Source organism: Phycodurus eques, chromosome 15 (genome assembly GCF_024500275.1).
Source record: "Phycodurus eques isolate BA_2022a chromosome 15, UOR_Pequ_1.1, whole genome shotgun sequence".
Classification (NCBI taxonomy): Eukaryota; Metazoa; Chordata; class Actinopteri; order Syngnathiformes; family Syngnathidae; genus Phycodurus; species Phycodurus eques.
In genome coordinates, this window is record NC_084539.1 from 18,590,632 (window position 1) to 18,605,105 (window position 14,474).

Below are 14,474 nucleotides of genomic sequence, written 5' to 3' on the forward strand. Positions count from 1 at the left end.
AGGTAATGATTATTAAACTTCTTTTGATATGCATAATAGTTATATGCACATTGAAATTTGAGAGGAATTTAATATTTTTTTTTAATGAAAGACAATCAGCAGATTACTTTGTTACATGCTTACTAATGTAAATGTTCCTTAATAACAAACATCGTCAATTTTATTTTGTATTTTTTTTCAGTGACACAATTGTGCAGTCTTTGGGAATTTAAATTGTTATATTTGATGCTTTACTGCTAACAACAACAACTATTTACACAAAGGATAGTTGAGCCGTCTTCTGCTTTTGTTTTCTGACTCCAGTATTTTTCCATTAAACGTAGCCGAGCTAACATTTAGCTTTCAGCTCGGTGTCGATCGCATCTGTTTGGCGAGACTTTGTCACAAATAACACAGTGATGACAGTAGAATTAGTTGTCTTTTGTGTCTCTTTTGTCTATTGGATATTTTTTTTTATTTTTTACAGAGTCGTGGGAGAAGTTGCCCACTCACGTATTAGCATCGTTAGCATCTGACGTCTCCGTCATCAGAGGCATGAAAGCCACGAGATTACGTCAACAGCATCCGCCTTTTGCTAAAAAAATAAAAAGCTTTCGTTTAGTGAAATGGCATAGGAATCTTGTCAAAACAAACGTATTCATCAGCGGTGTAAATTGAGATAATTCCGATTCGGAATGAGGTTATCACGGTGGCATAGATCTACTTTCCTCCCGTATAATTAAGTTGACATCACTTTATTTGACGTCGAAGCGCTTCAAACGGAAGTGTGTCAACGCTCAGCGGGTACCTTGATTTGTCGTGGCGCAAATAAAGTCGCTTCAAACTGCGCTCCGTCACTCATCAACAGAGCATAGCGGGAGGAGAGAGCAGCAGTTGGCCGGTCGTGTCTCTACCCGAGGCCGGATGGTAAAATCCAACCTCCAGCGGATCCTAAATAGTCATTGCTTTGCTCGCGAAAAGGAAGGAAAACAGCAGCCTCTCACTACCATGGCGGATTTGAGTAGCGGTATTTGTGACATGATTGCGAAGTAAGCTAGCAAGCTAGCGAGCTAATCGCGGTGTGGGGGAGGGGTGGCGAGAATCCGCTCGTCAAATCCAACCTTTATTTACAGTGCAGAATGTTGAGATATTTTATCTTTTTAGGACGTAAAAGTCAGTCTTGAGTTTCCAAACTGACTATTCTTAAATTGGCCATTTTGGCTTAGTTCGCTACGACTTTAAACGTTAATTGCTGACGCTGGTTCACTAGTTAGCATCAACGTCGAGCAGGTAAAGGCCAATTAGTGGACTAACCTCGTTTTAATAACTCAACTCTGCTTCGAGGCGACGTTTAATGACACTTAAGTAAAGCTTTTGACTTTTATCCTGCGAGTGATAAATCGCGTTTAAATCCACTTCCTCTTGTAGCCAAAGTGCGTCACTACGCATTGAACACTGTTGACAACGGGCTACCAGTCTCCAATATCGTTTACATGTTTTAATGCTACTTGAGCCCGAGTTAAGTTTATACTAAACGTTATTAATTAAAATTGGATTACAATGTAATATGTTGCGGGTCACGTGGGAGGTGTCAGGTTGATGCCGTTATGTAACACACGCCACCGCTTCTCGGCGACGTCACAATGCGTCATGACGTCACATCGTACGTCTGAGCAGAGAGTTAGCTTAGCATGGATGCAGCGTTGAATATGGCAGGTAGCGGGCCACCTTTAGACTGCTACACGGAGCAGAGGAGACTACACAACGACAGGTTTCCCCCCCGTTTGTTGTTGTTGTTTTTAAAAAACAAACATTAAAATCTCGATCCATTTGTGGTTATTCGCGGGGGTTAGTGACCGGGGCCCGACCACGAGTAGAGAAAATGCGCGGATAATTTACACATTGTAATTGCATTGTACATTTTTAATTTTTTTTTTTTTTGGGGGGGGAAAAAGTCTTGAATATTATTATAACCGTGTCATTCATAATGTATTTTCTTTTATTGGTTATGGCTATTTGACACACAGGGAAATGATTGCAAGCATCCAGGGACTATACAGGGTTTCCATGGACTGTCAAAACGTCTTAATTTAGATTTCCCAAAATTAATCATCTGTAAAAAAATAAATACTCCGTCTTAAATGACCCAGGTGCCACAAACTGACACTTTTCTCACTGCTTGTGAAATATAGTGATGGTCCTTAGAGTTGTACTGGTTGTTGTCAACCAGTTCCACACAACTCAATCTAACAATATTAATCATAATTTGACACTTGGCGCTTTTTAATAGGTAGTCGGCCATTAAGGTAAAGGTGCCATTTTTAATGGGATTTTGGCCTGTTCCCAACTGCACGTTTTACACTAAGAACAAGCTTTAAAAAACAAAACAAAAACTTAATTCTCCCAAGTACCAACATACAATAGTGGAATGGGCTGAAGTCCTCATCAAAAGAGAGTGGCTGTCTAAAAAGTATATTTGATATTACAAGTTGCTGTAACATTGTGCAGAGTTTGAACATTAACATGATGCTTAAATATAGGAAAATGAAGTTGTTACAATTCAATTAAAATGTATTAAATATTAGAAAGATTGTATCTAAAATGTTTCAAAATGAAGTGTTCTGAAAGATTAAATGCAAATTTATAAATGAAATATAACAGAACTCCACTTGGGCAGTAAATATTTTGGCTACCATTAGTTGTCATGTCACTTTGCGAATCGTCTGGAAAAAGTTGGCCAGTTTGGTTTGAGCCGGCTTTTTATTTATTTGTATTTTTTTAATTCCAAATTGTCAATTTAAATGGACAAGCTTTTACTTGGGAATGTGCCCAAATGAGCGCCAATCAGGTAGCCTCGACAGATTGGCGATGCTAAATTGGCATGTCCCCCACCCCCACGCCATCTAATGCAATAATGTATGATTCCAAAGTGTGCGTTTTCTGTTTCGGTGCCAATGCTAATCCCGCTATCCTTTCTGTGCCCTCGTTCCAGTCTGTCCACGCACTGTAGTAGTAGTACCCGTGGCCCGGGGCCTCTGTGGTGCTCCTGATGCCCCTCTCCCACCCCTGAAGATCCCAGGTGGGCGAGGGAATGGCACACGGGATCACGTTCCTGCAGCTCGGTTGGTCTACTCTGTAAGTTGCAGCTCTCTTCCTCCCTCCCTGAAAGCTTGAGGACTTAAGTTGATGGATTTCCCCTCCTCCTCCTCCCCACCAGGACCTGAAGTTGACCGTTAGTGAGGAGCCGGCGGGCAGCCGTCGCCCCGGGATCCTCCACTTCCAAAGTCATCCCACCGTCAGCAGGACGGTTCAATGGGACGCTGTCGTGAGCAGCGGCGCTCTCTTCGTGGAGATCCCGCTTGGCCCACTGCCTGAAGGCAGCAAGGAGAGGTGAGGCGCCCGTCGGATTTCCAGGCTTGAGTTAACCTAAGCTGACGTTTGGCTCGAGAAGCGGGATACGTCCTGGACTGCTCGCCAGCCAATCACAGGGGCACATGGAAACAATTTTACACTCTCGTTCAAACCTAGGACACTTTATTGAACCTAAGAAATCAGTCCAATTCACACCTATGGACAATTTAGCCATCAGTGAAGGTAACGTGCGTGTTTTTGGACTGTGGCAACCAAAACTACAGGTGTAATTTACCAACTCATGCCACTAGGTAGCAAATGTAAAATGCCACCACATTATTTTCATTTTTAATACTAATAGTATTTAGTTGCTAGCTATTCTTGAGGTCTTGGAGCGGAAATGTGGTTGCCTATTTTAAGTAGAGGTGAAGTTTCAAAATGGATTGTATTAGTGTCAAATAAGAGTGTGATGGAGGTTTTCTCTGTGGTCTTTGGTTTTTCCAGCTTAGTCTCGCTGCTGGAATACGCTGAAGAACATCTGAAAGTGGTCAACGTGTTTGTCTGCTTCTACAAGAACAGGGATGACCGTGGTACGTAAACACACCGGGCCCAGCACGTCAGACCTCACTTATTGTTTTCCGTACAAATCCAATTTACAATATTAATCATTTACCACTCCCACCCTTCACCTATAGAACAAGCAAATGACAGCGACATTCAAAACAAGTTTAAACAACCCACCTAGCCAATTTTCTGGAATTTGCTTCATTTCTTCTGATATTAAACAAGCTTTGAAACTGTTTTTTCTGATTTTGTTTTTTTGTTATGTTTATTCCCCAGCTTTAAATTTGCGTAAACGTCTACCAAAATAGGAGAAATATTCATTTCTTTACAGGTAATGTAAAAAGAAAATGGTGCGGCTTCTACAATTATTTTTTTATGAATGGCTGTATAGATAATCTACCATTTCAAAAGCTCAAGGTCACCCAGACTATTTCAAGACACCATTGTGTTTAAGTGCATTTCAATATGCGAATACTGGAGAAGAGTTAATTGTATTTCAGCATTGCAATTCCAAAGGTGAAACTTATAAATTATACAGATTCATTAGCAATGTCACAAATGCGCGCCAGCTTTGTATAATTTTCTACCAAAAAAGGTAAAAGCTGAGAGAGAAAATCAAAATTGTGTTTGTGACTGAGGTCTTTTGAGTACCACAGAAACTTACTTCACACATAGATACAAGATGCTAGCATGCAGCTCGCGGCCACTTAAGTGGGAGGCATATGCATATCAATAACTTCGAATTGTAAATATTTATTAATCAGTACCTGCCTAATTATACCATTACAAATCATTTCCATTGTTATGGCATTCTAGTTTCTAGAGCTGGTGACTTTTGGGTTTTCATCTGGTGTAAGCTATAGTTATAAAAATTATACGTATAAAAAAAAAAAAATCATGACATATTTCAGTTTAGTCTATAACTTCACTTTGAATTGAACTCTATAACTAAAGCTTTTGACACTATTCTAATTTATGAGCTATACCTGTACACGAACTGTTATAATTAGCCTACGTTTACCTGGTTCGGATGTAAATACCCACAAAGCTGAAAGGCTGCAGTTAAAGCAGGTCTTTTTCATTTCATTTAAAATCCATCATGGTGGTGTTTAGAGCCAAAGAAGATGAGAATTGTGTCCACCTCCTAATATTTATGAATGAGACTAGGAGCACATTAATCTTAATAGTAACATAAAGATGAAGTTTATAGTGAACTTTATGCATGAGCTGAGCTCATTTATGTATGATGATCATCATCGGTAGACCTTTCTTGGAACCAAGGCACATTTTAAATTGGGGAAAACTCACCAGACAAAAATGAATACTGAAATAATGATCTTTTCTCAATTCAGTCTCACAGGTACTGGGCTCGTTTAGTTGAACACAAAGCTGATGTACTTGTCGGGAGCCGAGACCTGTTTTGTTGTATGAATGGCAATAGGTGGATGGATACACAGGTTTATTGAAAGTTTAGCTATCCAGCGTATGAGCCTTTGTTCTGCCTGTCACTATAAACCGCTGGTGTAGCTAGAGTAGGAAGTATGTATTTCGGATTAATGAAAAAATAATAAACATAATAGAACCACCACAATAATAATGCTGTGAACATACTTTCACTTTTACCCTAACTATACTCAACATAATAGATTTTCCTAAGAGTCAATGTGTACTGAAACGAAAACCGTGACCACAAAACTGAGATGCAGAACTTGCAAACACACAATGAAGTCATACCATGAACACTTAACACTGAACTCGCACATACTCTGAACACACAGTGATGTGTGTACCAATGACGTATTATTATTTTTTTTGTAGCCAAGCTGGTGCGTACGTTCAGTTTCCTGGGCTTCGAGATCGTGAAACCGGGCCACGCCCTCGTCCCGCCTCGACCCGACATTCTCTTCATGGCCTACAGTTTAGACCGGGACTCTTCCGACGAGGAGTAGCTCTCCCATCCTTATGTTCTGCCCCTGTCCTTCCTCCATTTTGTGTACTTGTTGATCTCTCGAGTTTCCTTTGAGCATCACGTTTGGATAAGAGGGAAGGAGGTTTGGCTTTGGCTTTCATAGTGTTAGCTGTGTGTGTGTGTGTGTGTGTGTGTGTGTAGCTCCGATTTGTTTATCCATGGAGTTCCGTTGTTTGAATGTACACCGTGCATGCACACACAAAAAAGGTAATCAGTTTTTTTTAAAATATATATATATATATATATATATATATATATAAAAAAAAAAAAACACACACTCTGGTACTGCGGTGACAAAATTGCTGTCATGTTTGAATCTTTTTCAGGGGACCACTGGCGTAGCACTAACAGCCCTGTTGACCGGTACTTATTAATAGACAACACTATTTTAGTGAAGACATTTTTAGTGTGTAAAGCAGACAGGAAGGGGAATTTCCAATTGGTGTTTTTTTTTTTTTCTCCGCCCCCCCCCCCCCCCCCCCCCTTCCCTGCTTCCTCCTGATGTGTAAATCTCATTAACTTCATATTTTGATTTTTGGATGTTGGGGGGGGGGGGGGGGGAAATGTTCTGATAGGACTGACTTTGCATCTGCATTCCTTTTTGTTTCATGTTCACCCGACATATTGTGCATCTCTTATAATAAAACAAACCCCAAAATGTATATCTGTCTATTTGAATGAAGGCTTCCTTGTAACACATTTACACCGAACATCAAATATGGCTGGCGCGCTTAATCTACCGCATCTGTCGGTCTTGTACGGGCCAAGGTGGGAACACCAGGTGCAGCACAATGGCCATTTAATTAGGTCAGGACTGTTTCCCACCCAAGTACAATATTATTGCTATTTCATTCAATTGGAAAATACGATTTGAGGTATGAGTGTTTTGAGCATGGTCTCAGAATGAATTAAACTAGTATCAACTGCAGTACAACATTGTGGTTGTCTATTTCTCAACAATTACAACTTTAATACTTTTAATAAAAATTAAATACGTTTTTTTTCTCATATAACATTTGATCATCTTACAGTAATTCTTGACTGATTATACTGGATTGTATTTTTTTTCTCAGAAAATTGACAATCACATTTATAGTCATTAAAAGGGAATTTGGACCTGCACTGTAAATCCAACCTTATCTGACAAAACGTACAGCCTATTCAGACAGTGCTATGGTAATGCTATCAATAATCTACAAAGAAGAAGCTGTTGTCTTGAATCCAAATATTTAATAGGTACATATTAAGTATTATGACATGTATAAAACAATGAAGCAATGGAACTCCTTGTCAGACTGGCAAATGCACTTGGAACATAATGATTAAAATGGAACCGAAGCAACTAAAAACATGTGGAGAGAAAAAATAGACATTTGAAGCCTTTCAGAGAAATTAAATGTGATTTTTTTTTAATTCTTCAGTAGAGTGCAATAGTTATTAAAAAAAATAAAATAAACGACACAGCACTGAAGCCAAGCGTCCACGAGACGTCTAAAAAGGGTTTTTAGCACTGTAGGTTCACGTACAGAAGGTAGTCACTGCAGGGAGGAGCGCTATTTAGTTAGCCACAAACAAAACAAATTATTAATGCACATCACAGTTCGCCTTAAAAAAGACCATTTAGAATTGCATGTTTAAAAAAAAAAAAAAAAAAACCTGAATGAATAAACAGAAACGAGGACAACGTCAGCACAAATGCGACAAGCCCGCCGGGGGGTGGGATGATTGGAAAACGTGTCACGTGACCAGAGAGGAGGTAAAACTTGTAGCCTTGCCAACCGTTAACATTTGAGTGCACCATACCAGGGAGACGTTACAACCACACCTTAAAGAAATAAAAATGCTGAAAAAGTATTTGCAAGGGGAAATTTTTACGGGAAAATGTCCAAATATCACAATATCTTTTTTTATGACAAAAACGTTGTACTATTACAAACTAGGTCATTTTTTCTCATCACTATATGATTTTTTTTAATATTACAAGGAAAAAGATTCAGTTATATGAGAGAAAAGTAAACTGGTATTTTTGTTAACAAAAACGGTCATATTACCACACTATCAAAAGACGTGAAATGGGACCTATGAACAGACGTCAAAAGGGGCGTGAATCAAAGACACATGGAACAGGACTGAGTTAATGGGACGTATCGTTAAAGACAGTGAATTAAGGCTCCACCAACTGAGCCTTATCATCAAAGACAGTGCTACAGCAAATGGGCACATCATCAAAGACGACATGTCAGACAGGGCTACAGCAAATGGCGCACATCATCAATGATGTGGTGTATCTTTGAAGATGTCAAATGGCTGTATTATTAAGACATGTCAAATGGGGCATATCAAAGATGTGAAATGGGGAATATCATCAAAAGGGGCTACGTCTAATGGGCCGTATCATTAGTAACACATTCACTGCCATTGGCGCCTTTTGAAGTCAAATATCCATGTTAACTGGAAAGGCTGGCAATGAATGATTTTTAAAAGATAAACGGGGCATTTCATAGACATTAAATGGGGTGTAGCAACAAAGACACGTCAAAAAGGGGCATATGATAAGACAACATAATGGGCAGATAGTCAAAGACGCAGTGAATTGGGCGCATCATCGAAAACACGTCCAACAGGACTATGTCAAATGGGTGTGTCATCAAAGACACGGCGAAGGGGGCTGCATCAAATGGACTGCGTCATCGAAGACACATAAATGGGGTACATAATCAAAGACACATCAGAGTAATACTATACGGATTGGGTGTATTGTCAACGACATCAAATGGGCGTATCATCAGAGACACGTGAAATGGGGCATAAAGTCAAAGAGGAATCAAATGCAAAGATTACGGAACAATGGAATTCTTGTCCATTGGGATCAAGAAATAAAGTCACGTTATCATTTCTCAACATGGATATAATTCCGTGTGGCTTTTGCACCAAAATGGTAACTAATTGTAGTGATTTACATTGCTTCGCATACAGTAACAGAGAAATCCTCCACTGCGCTCGCCATCTTTGTGCCTTCTTCATTACGTTGCCTAGCAACAACGTGGCCTTGAGTTCTACTTCAAGCCAGTTTGGTCCTTCAGGAGGTCAGTGCTGCATTCAGGAACGCAAACAACCACGATTAACAAGGTCCTTTGGAGCTATTCATCATTTCTGAGGTGGGTGGGGACTTTTGTGGGACTGCTGCTCACCCCTTTGGAATGTTTATAAGCTCCTAAATGACTTTGGGAGAACGTGACACACGTGGATGTGTTTACCAAAAGGTATGTACGCAAGCTGGTTAGCAGCTAGCATGATGCGACAAACAAGTGCTTTTTCAACCTTTTTCTTGTATCGGTAACTCAGTGGGGGCCCGTAATATTATATACTACATATATACTATGTATATTACAGTTTGTCGGGGGTTGCACATGGAATGAAACACTAGAGAAAGAGCGTTACTTACTGAATGGGATGCATTGTCAGGAACACATCAAATGGGGTGTATAAACAAGGAATTCACACAGTGTGTTTCAAAGACGTTGAATGGGGTGTACAATCAAAGACACGTCAAATTGAACGTGTCATCAAAATGGGTCATATCAAGAAAGACACGTCAAAAGGGGCCTAACATAAAAATAGTCGAATGGGGTGCATCATCAAAGCTACATCACGCGTCAAAATGCTGCGTGTCATCAGACATCAATTAAGCGCATCATCAAAGATGTGTCAAACGGGCCGCAACGTCAAAGATGTTATCATCAAAGTGGGTGGTTCGTGGATGGTACACAAAATGCAGGTTAGCAGGCATACGACACAAATTTCCTCAAAGAGTGGCCTCCGCTCGACTGTACACCTCCCTCAAACAAATTCCTCGTACGCTCTGCAGTCGAGTACTATAGTAGTAAAGTATCTAAATGTGTCTGTGTGTGTGTGTGTGTGTGTGTGTGTGTGTGTGTGGGGCGGGCTAGTAGTGCGTGCGTTCAAGTCCTTGGTGTAAAATCTCAGGCTGGTGAGGTTTATGAAGAAAACGGATGAGGTCGGAACCTACTGAGGTGCTTTGTGTGCTCAATGATTGTATACATGAAATGGCTGTGTGACGCACTATACATTGAACCCATTGTGGGAAGTGCAATGCATCTTTAAAGTGGAGCTCTCAACAGTATGCTTGTATGTACGTGTGTGTGTGTGTGTGCGTGTGTGTGTGCGTGTGTGTGTGCGTGCGTGCGTGCGTGCGTGTGTGTGTGTGCGCGTCTTCTGGTTTGGAGCGACGTGGATCTCATCGGCCCTTCGTGTAGCCAGGAAAGAACTGGTCCAGCAGAACCTGCAGAGTCTTGTTTTGCGTCATGACGTAGTCCTTGCCCAGGTCATGGCGGCAGGCGGGGCAGGTGTACACTTCCGCCCGGAAGGAGCGCTGGAGGCATGTCTAAAAACACAGCGAAAAGGTTTGTGACTAATGTATTATTCTCATACAATCATGGCTTTCTTCAAAAATATATATTGTTTTAAAGTTATTGTCTTGTAAAATATTGTTCTCGTGAGTGATTTTAGAGCAATAAAGTAAATTACGAGAACAACATTTTACGAGGAAAAATCGCCACTACGAGAACGTAGAAGTAGAAGTCTGATTTGCTACATGCGGAATGTCACATGACCAAACCCAGAAAACAGGTTAGCTGACTGAAAATTTTAAGGGGGTCTGAATACTTTCCGTACCCACTGTATGTATATCATTTATTTACACAAATATATGTAAACATGAATGAACACCGCTGTTCAAATGCCAGGTTTTTGTGAGGGGGAGAAAAAAAAAAAAAAAAAAAGATTTCAAAACCTTTCACACCATTAAGGTGACCTATAACCTATACAACTCAATTGAAAGAAAGAAGAAAAAAAACCTAAAACAGCTAAACTTTATTTGGGGTTCACTTTAAATAGTGGCGGGTGTGTGCTGACTCCCATTTAAAATGAGCTTGAATGTAACCAGTTAAATCCAAATTTTTTGAGGTATTAGATGGACGCTGACGGTGTTGTACCTTGCAAACGTTGTGCGAGCAGACCGTGGTGATGGGCTGGAAGGCCAGCTCCTGGCAGCAAACGCACATGAAGATCTGCTCCATCTTACACAAGAAGTTCTCCAAAGCACATAAGAAGACGTACGTTTCAGTTTTTGGGCACAGATAACATCTCAAATTGCAGTTGTGTGTATTTCTATGTTGAGCGCTATAGCACATACTGGTCCCTCTGCTAGGTGTCCCAGGGCTTCGTCCCACAGCTTTTTATTGGCCGCGTCCTCTTCGATCAACTGCTGCTGCTGCTCCGACAGTACGAACGCCTCCTCCACCTTCACGCGCTTGGAGGGAGGCTCGGACGCTGGCGACCAATCTGGGAAACATTTTAAAAGAAGAATTTAAAAAAGAAAAAAGAACACACAAGCAGAACTAGCTTTTCATGTTTTGGTCTCAAAAGGAATTGTTCAAATAAGGGCGTGGAAGAGACTATGGGGAAGCAACAAACGAGAAAAATAAACACCTCCTTTAAATACTGTAGATACTTCCCTTTTTCCCCTCAGAAAAATTCAGTTCCTCCCAAGTAAGTCATGCCTAACTACCGCAGAGTATTTCCTCAAATAATTGCTTCAAAGAGGCACAGTGTGGGTACAACAACAATTTAAGAAAAATAAACACGTCCATTAAATAGATGCTTCCCTTTTTATCTCAGGAAAATTCAGTTCCAACCAAGTAACTCATGCCTAACTACCGCACAGTATTTCCTCAAATAATTCCTTCGAAGAGGCAGTGTAGGGGTACAACAACAATTTAAGAAAAATAAACACCTCCCTCAAATAGATGCTTCCATTTTCCCCTCAACAAAATACATTTTCTCCTCAGTAATTCATGCCTATCTATCACATTTCTTCAAATATTTGCTTCGAGGAGAGACTGTGGAGGTGCAACAACTGCTTAAGAAAAACAAACACCTCCCTCAAATAGATGCCTTCTTTTTCCCCCTCAGGAAAATGTCTTCATTTCTTCAAACATTTGCTTCAAAGAGACACTGTTCGGTTTTCGACATCCACGAAAGACAAATAAAAGCCTCCTTCAAACAGATGGCTCATTTTTGTGTCAATAATTGATTCCTAACAAGCAGTTCCTCAAATAATGGGCTCCAAGAGACTCTGGGAGGGTTGTATCATCCACTTCGAAAAAATAAACACTTCCTTCAAGTAGATGCCTCCTTTCTCCCCTTTTCAGTCTTTTGACTGTCCGTCAGGTAATTCAAGCCTAACTACCCGATTTCTACAACTAATGGCCTCAAAGAAACACTTTGGGGGTGCAAAGACAAACGAACACCCATCTCAAATACAAACTTTGTAGATTCCTCCCCTTATTGGACAAGGGAAAATACATGCCAAAATTCAACTACCATATTTCCTTAAATAGTGGTTGTAGCTCTAATGGATGTTCGCTGGCTTCATCATCCACTCAAGAAAAAATGAACACCTCCCTCAAATTGATGCCTCCCTTTTCTCCCGCAGGAAAATTCTGTTCCACTGCCTGTGCTCCTGTCACACCAGCAGAGGGCACAAGTAATCCATGACTAACAACTGTATTTCCTCAAATACTGGATTTGAAGACAAATAAATGACATAAAACACACTGAGGAAATGTGCAAACAGATAATAGACAAACAAAATAGATGCCTCCCTTTTGCCCCTCAGGAAATGTTTGTAACTCTGTCTGTTCTCTAGGTAATCCATGCTTAACTAACCACTTTTCCTCAAATAATTGCCTCAAAGAGACTGTGGTGCTGCAAAGACAAGTGAACAGTCTTTGTGAGTGCCCAACTTTCCCTTAAGATAAATAAATTGCCTGCTTCAAATAATTGCTTCCTTTTTGTGTTGGCAAATCATGGAGCAGCTAATTATCTCAGTACTCAAAGTTTTGATCATCCAAACAGCAGCACGTGAACAGTCGCTGCGATGAATTAAAGTGCCGACATGCCTGCCACTACTTGCATTTGAGTAGATTTTAAAAAAATGAATAAAAGAGAATGGCTACCTATTTTGAAATAATAAAAATTCCTATGTAAGAACGGACAACTACACCCACCAGAGTCCTTACTTGTCTTCTGATCCCCGTTACTCTGCGGCTCCTCCTCCTCGTCCTCCTCCACGGCGGCCATCAGATGCTCAAACTCTTCGTCCTCCTCATCCTCCTCCTTCTCCATTTTGGGGAGCTTCCGCGGCCGGCCCCTCCCCCGGCCCCTCCCGGAGTGGTGCTTACTCCGACCGCCGCGACCGGGCCGGGCGATGGCCTCCTTCTTTGTCTTGTTAGCCATGACAGCCTGGTAGCCTGGTGGGTACTGCACATACACACAGATGTTGTGGATGTGTGTGAGTTGTGGAAAGTAAGACAGTACAAATGCATACGGTAAAAACATTTTTAGGCATCTTTGCTATTCTTGAGTACATTGGTGCCTTGAGATATGAGTGCCTGGCATTACGAGTTTTCCTAGATACGAGATGTTAATTGGCCGATTTGTCTGTCTTCAGATACGAGCAAAAATCACCACCGCGAGATGGGGGCAGCACACTTCGCAACATCCAGCGGCCATCAATTCACACGGGTTTCCTTGCAGTGGAAGGACAATATCACACGGTGGCGCTAATGTACCATTAAACTTGTTTAACAACAATAATCCCCGCTGAAGTATTTCTACTTAAGTACAAAGTGTGACCAACCTCAATGGAAACAAGCACGAAGGAAATGTGGTAAAAAGCGGGAGCATTTCATGCAGTCTAACCTGGATCAAGAGACCCAATTTCTTGATCCTGTCTAGTCCTTCAGGGGTCCAGGGTGCTGGTTCCTGATCGTCCCGTCTCAGCAAGTACCTCCACACCAAGTAACCACACTTTCCAATCTCTGGCCAGTATTTCACCACCTAAAACAAAACCCAACAAGTGTATCATATGCGATCTAAAAAAAAAAAACAGTGTTCATCGACAAATAATTTTCATCATAGTGTAAAAATGTACTATGTCTGATAAAAAAAACAAATAAAAACAAATGTTCAGTAATCCCGTCAAATATTAGTGGTTCACTATTCACAAATTCCACTATTTGCGTTTTTGTTTGTTTGTTTGTTTTTTACCCCCTTATGGACCCATCCTCAGCTGTTTGCTTAACAACTCACCTTTTGTGTTTTCTTTGTGCTCTTTCTGAAATACTAAAGGTACCACAAGATGGCACCAAAGCCAAGTAGTAACTGGTGTCAAAGAAGTATGTTGAAGTGATTCATCTTGACTGAAAGACTAACATCATGTTATGTCGGGAAAGAAGTTTTACGTTTTTTAGCCTGGGTTGTTAGTCGAAGTTAGGGAGAGCCTTTGCCACATGAGCATTTTTTTTCAAAATCAAATCATCTATAAGCCATTTCGTTTTTTTAAGGGAAACGAGCGGAGTTTGAAGTGATAAAGTAGTAGTCTGTTTAAAGTATTAATAAAGGCAAACAATTTCAGGGGGGCATCAATTACTCAATATGCGTGGCAGGACTCGGTTTACATACATTTTGTCAAGGGGGACTTTTTTCCACGAGAGGAAGGCACATATTTTCACATAAACTGTCAAGA

The 14,474-nt window shown here is 40.7% G+C and overlaps 2 protein-coding genes across 3 annotated transcripts in view; one reads left to right on the forward strand and one right to left on the reverse strand.

Annotated features, from left to right (window-relative positions):
* Positions 1-807: 807 nt before the first annotated feature.
* On the forward strand, positions 808-6,525 carry oaz1b (ornithine decarboxylase antizyme 1b). The gene is given in 6 exon segments (XM_061699515.1): positions 808-1,028; positions 2,972-3,026; positions 3,028-3,114; positions 3,197-3,369; positions 3,835-3,920; positions 5,713-6,525. Coding segments are annotated over 6 exon segments (657 nt in total). The 5' UTR covers positions 808-903; the 3' UTR covers positions 5,844-6,525.
* Positions 6,526-7,063: 538 nt separating this feature from the next.
* Positions 7,064-14,474, reverse strand: part of LOC133414244 (E3 ubiquitin-protein ligase UHRF2-like) — a 34,251-nt gene continuing 26,840 nt past the window's right edge. The window contains exons 12-16 of one of the 2 annotated variants that reach the window (XM_061699514.1): positions 13,649-13,786; positions 12,967-13,207; positions 11,079-11,227; positions 10,879-10,977; positions 7,064-10,268 (exon numbers count right to left, since the gene is read on the reverse strand). In XM_061699514.1, coding sequence (XP_061555498.1) covers positions 10,122-10,268; positions 10,879-10,977; positions 11,079-11,227; positions 12,967-13,207; positions 13,649-13,786 — 774 coding nt within the window. In that variant the 3' untranslated portion in view covers positions 7,064-10,121. Of the gene's footprint in view, positions 10,269-10,878; positions 10,978-11,078; positions 11,228-12,954; positions 13,208-13,648; positions 13,787-14,474 lie in introns of both variants that reach the window. The other variant, XM_061699513.1, reaches the window with a different exon arrangement.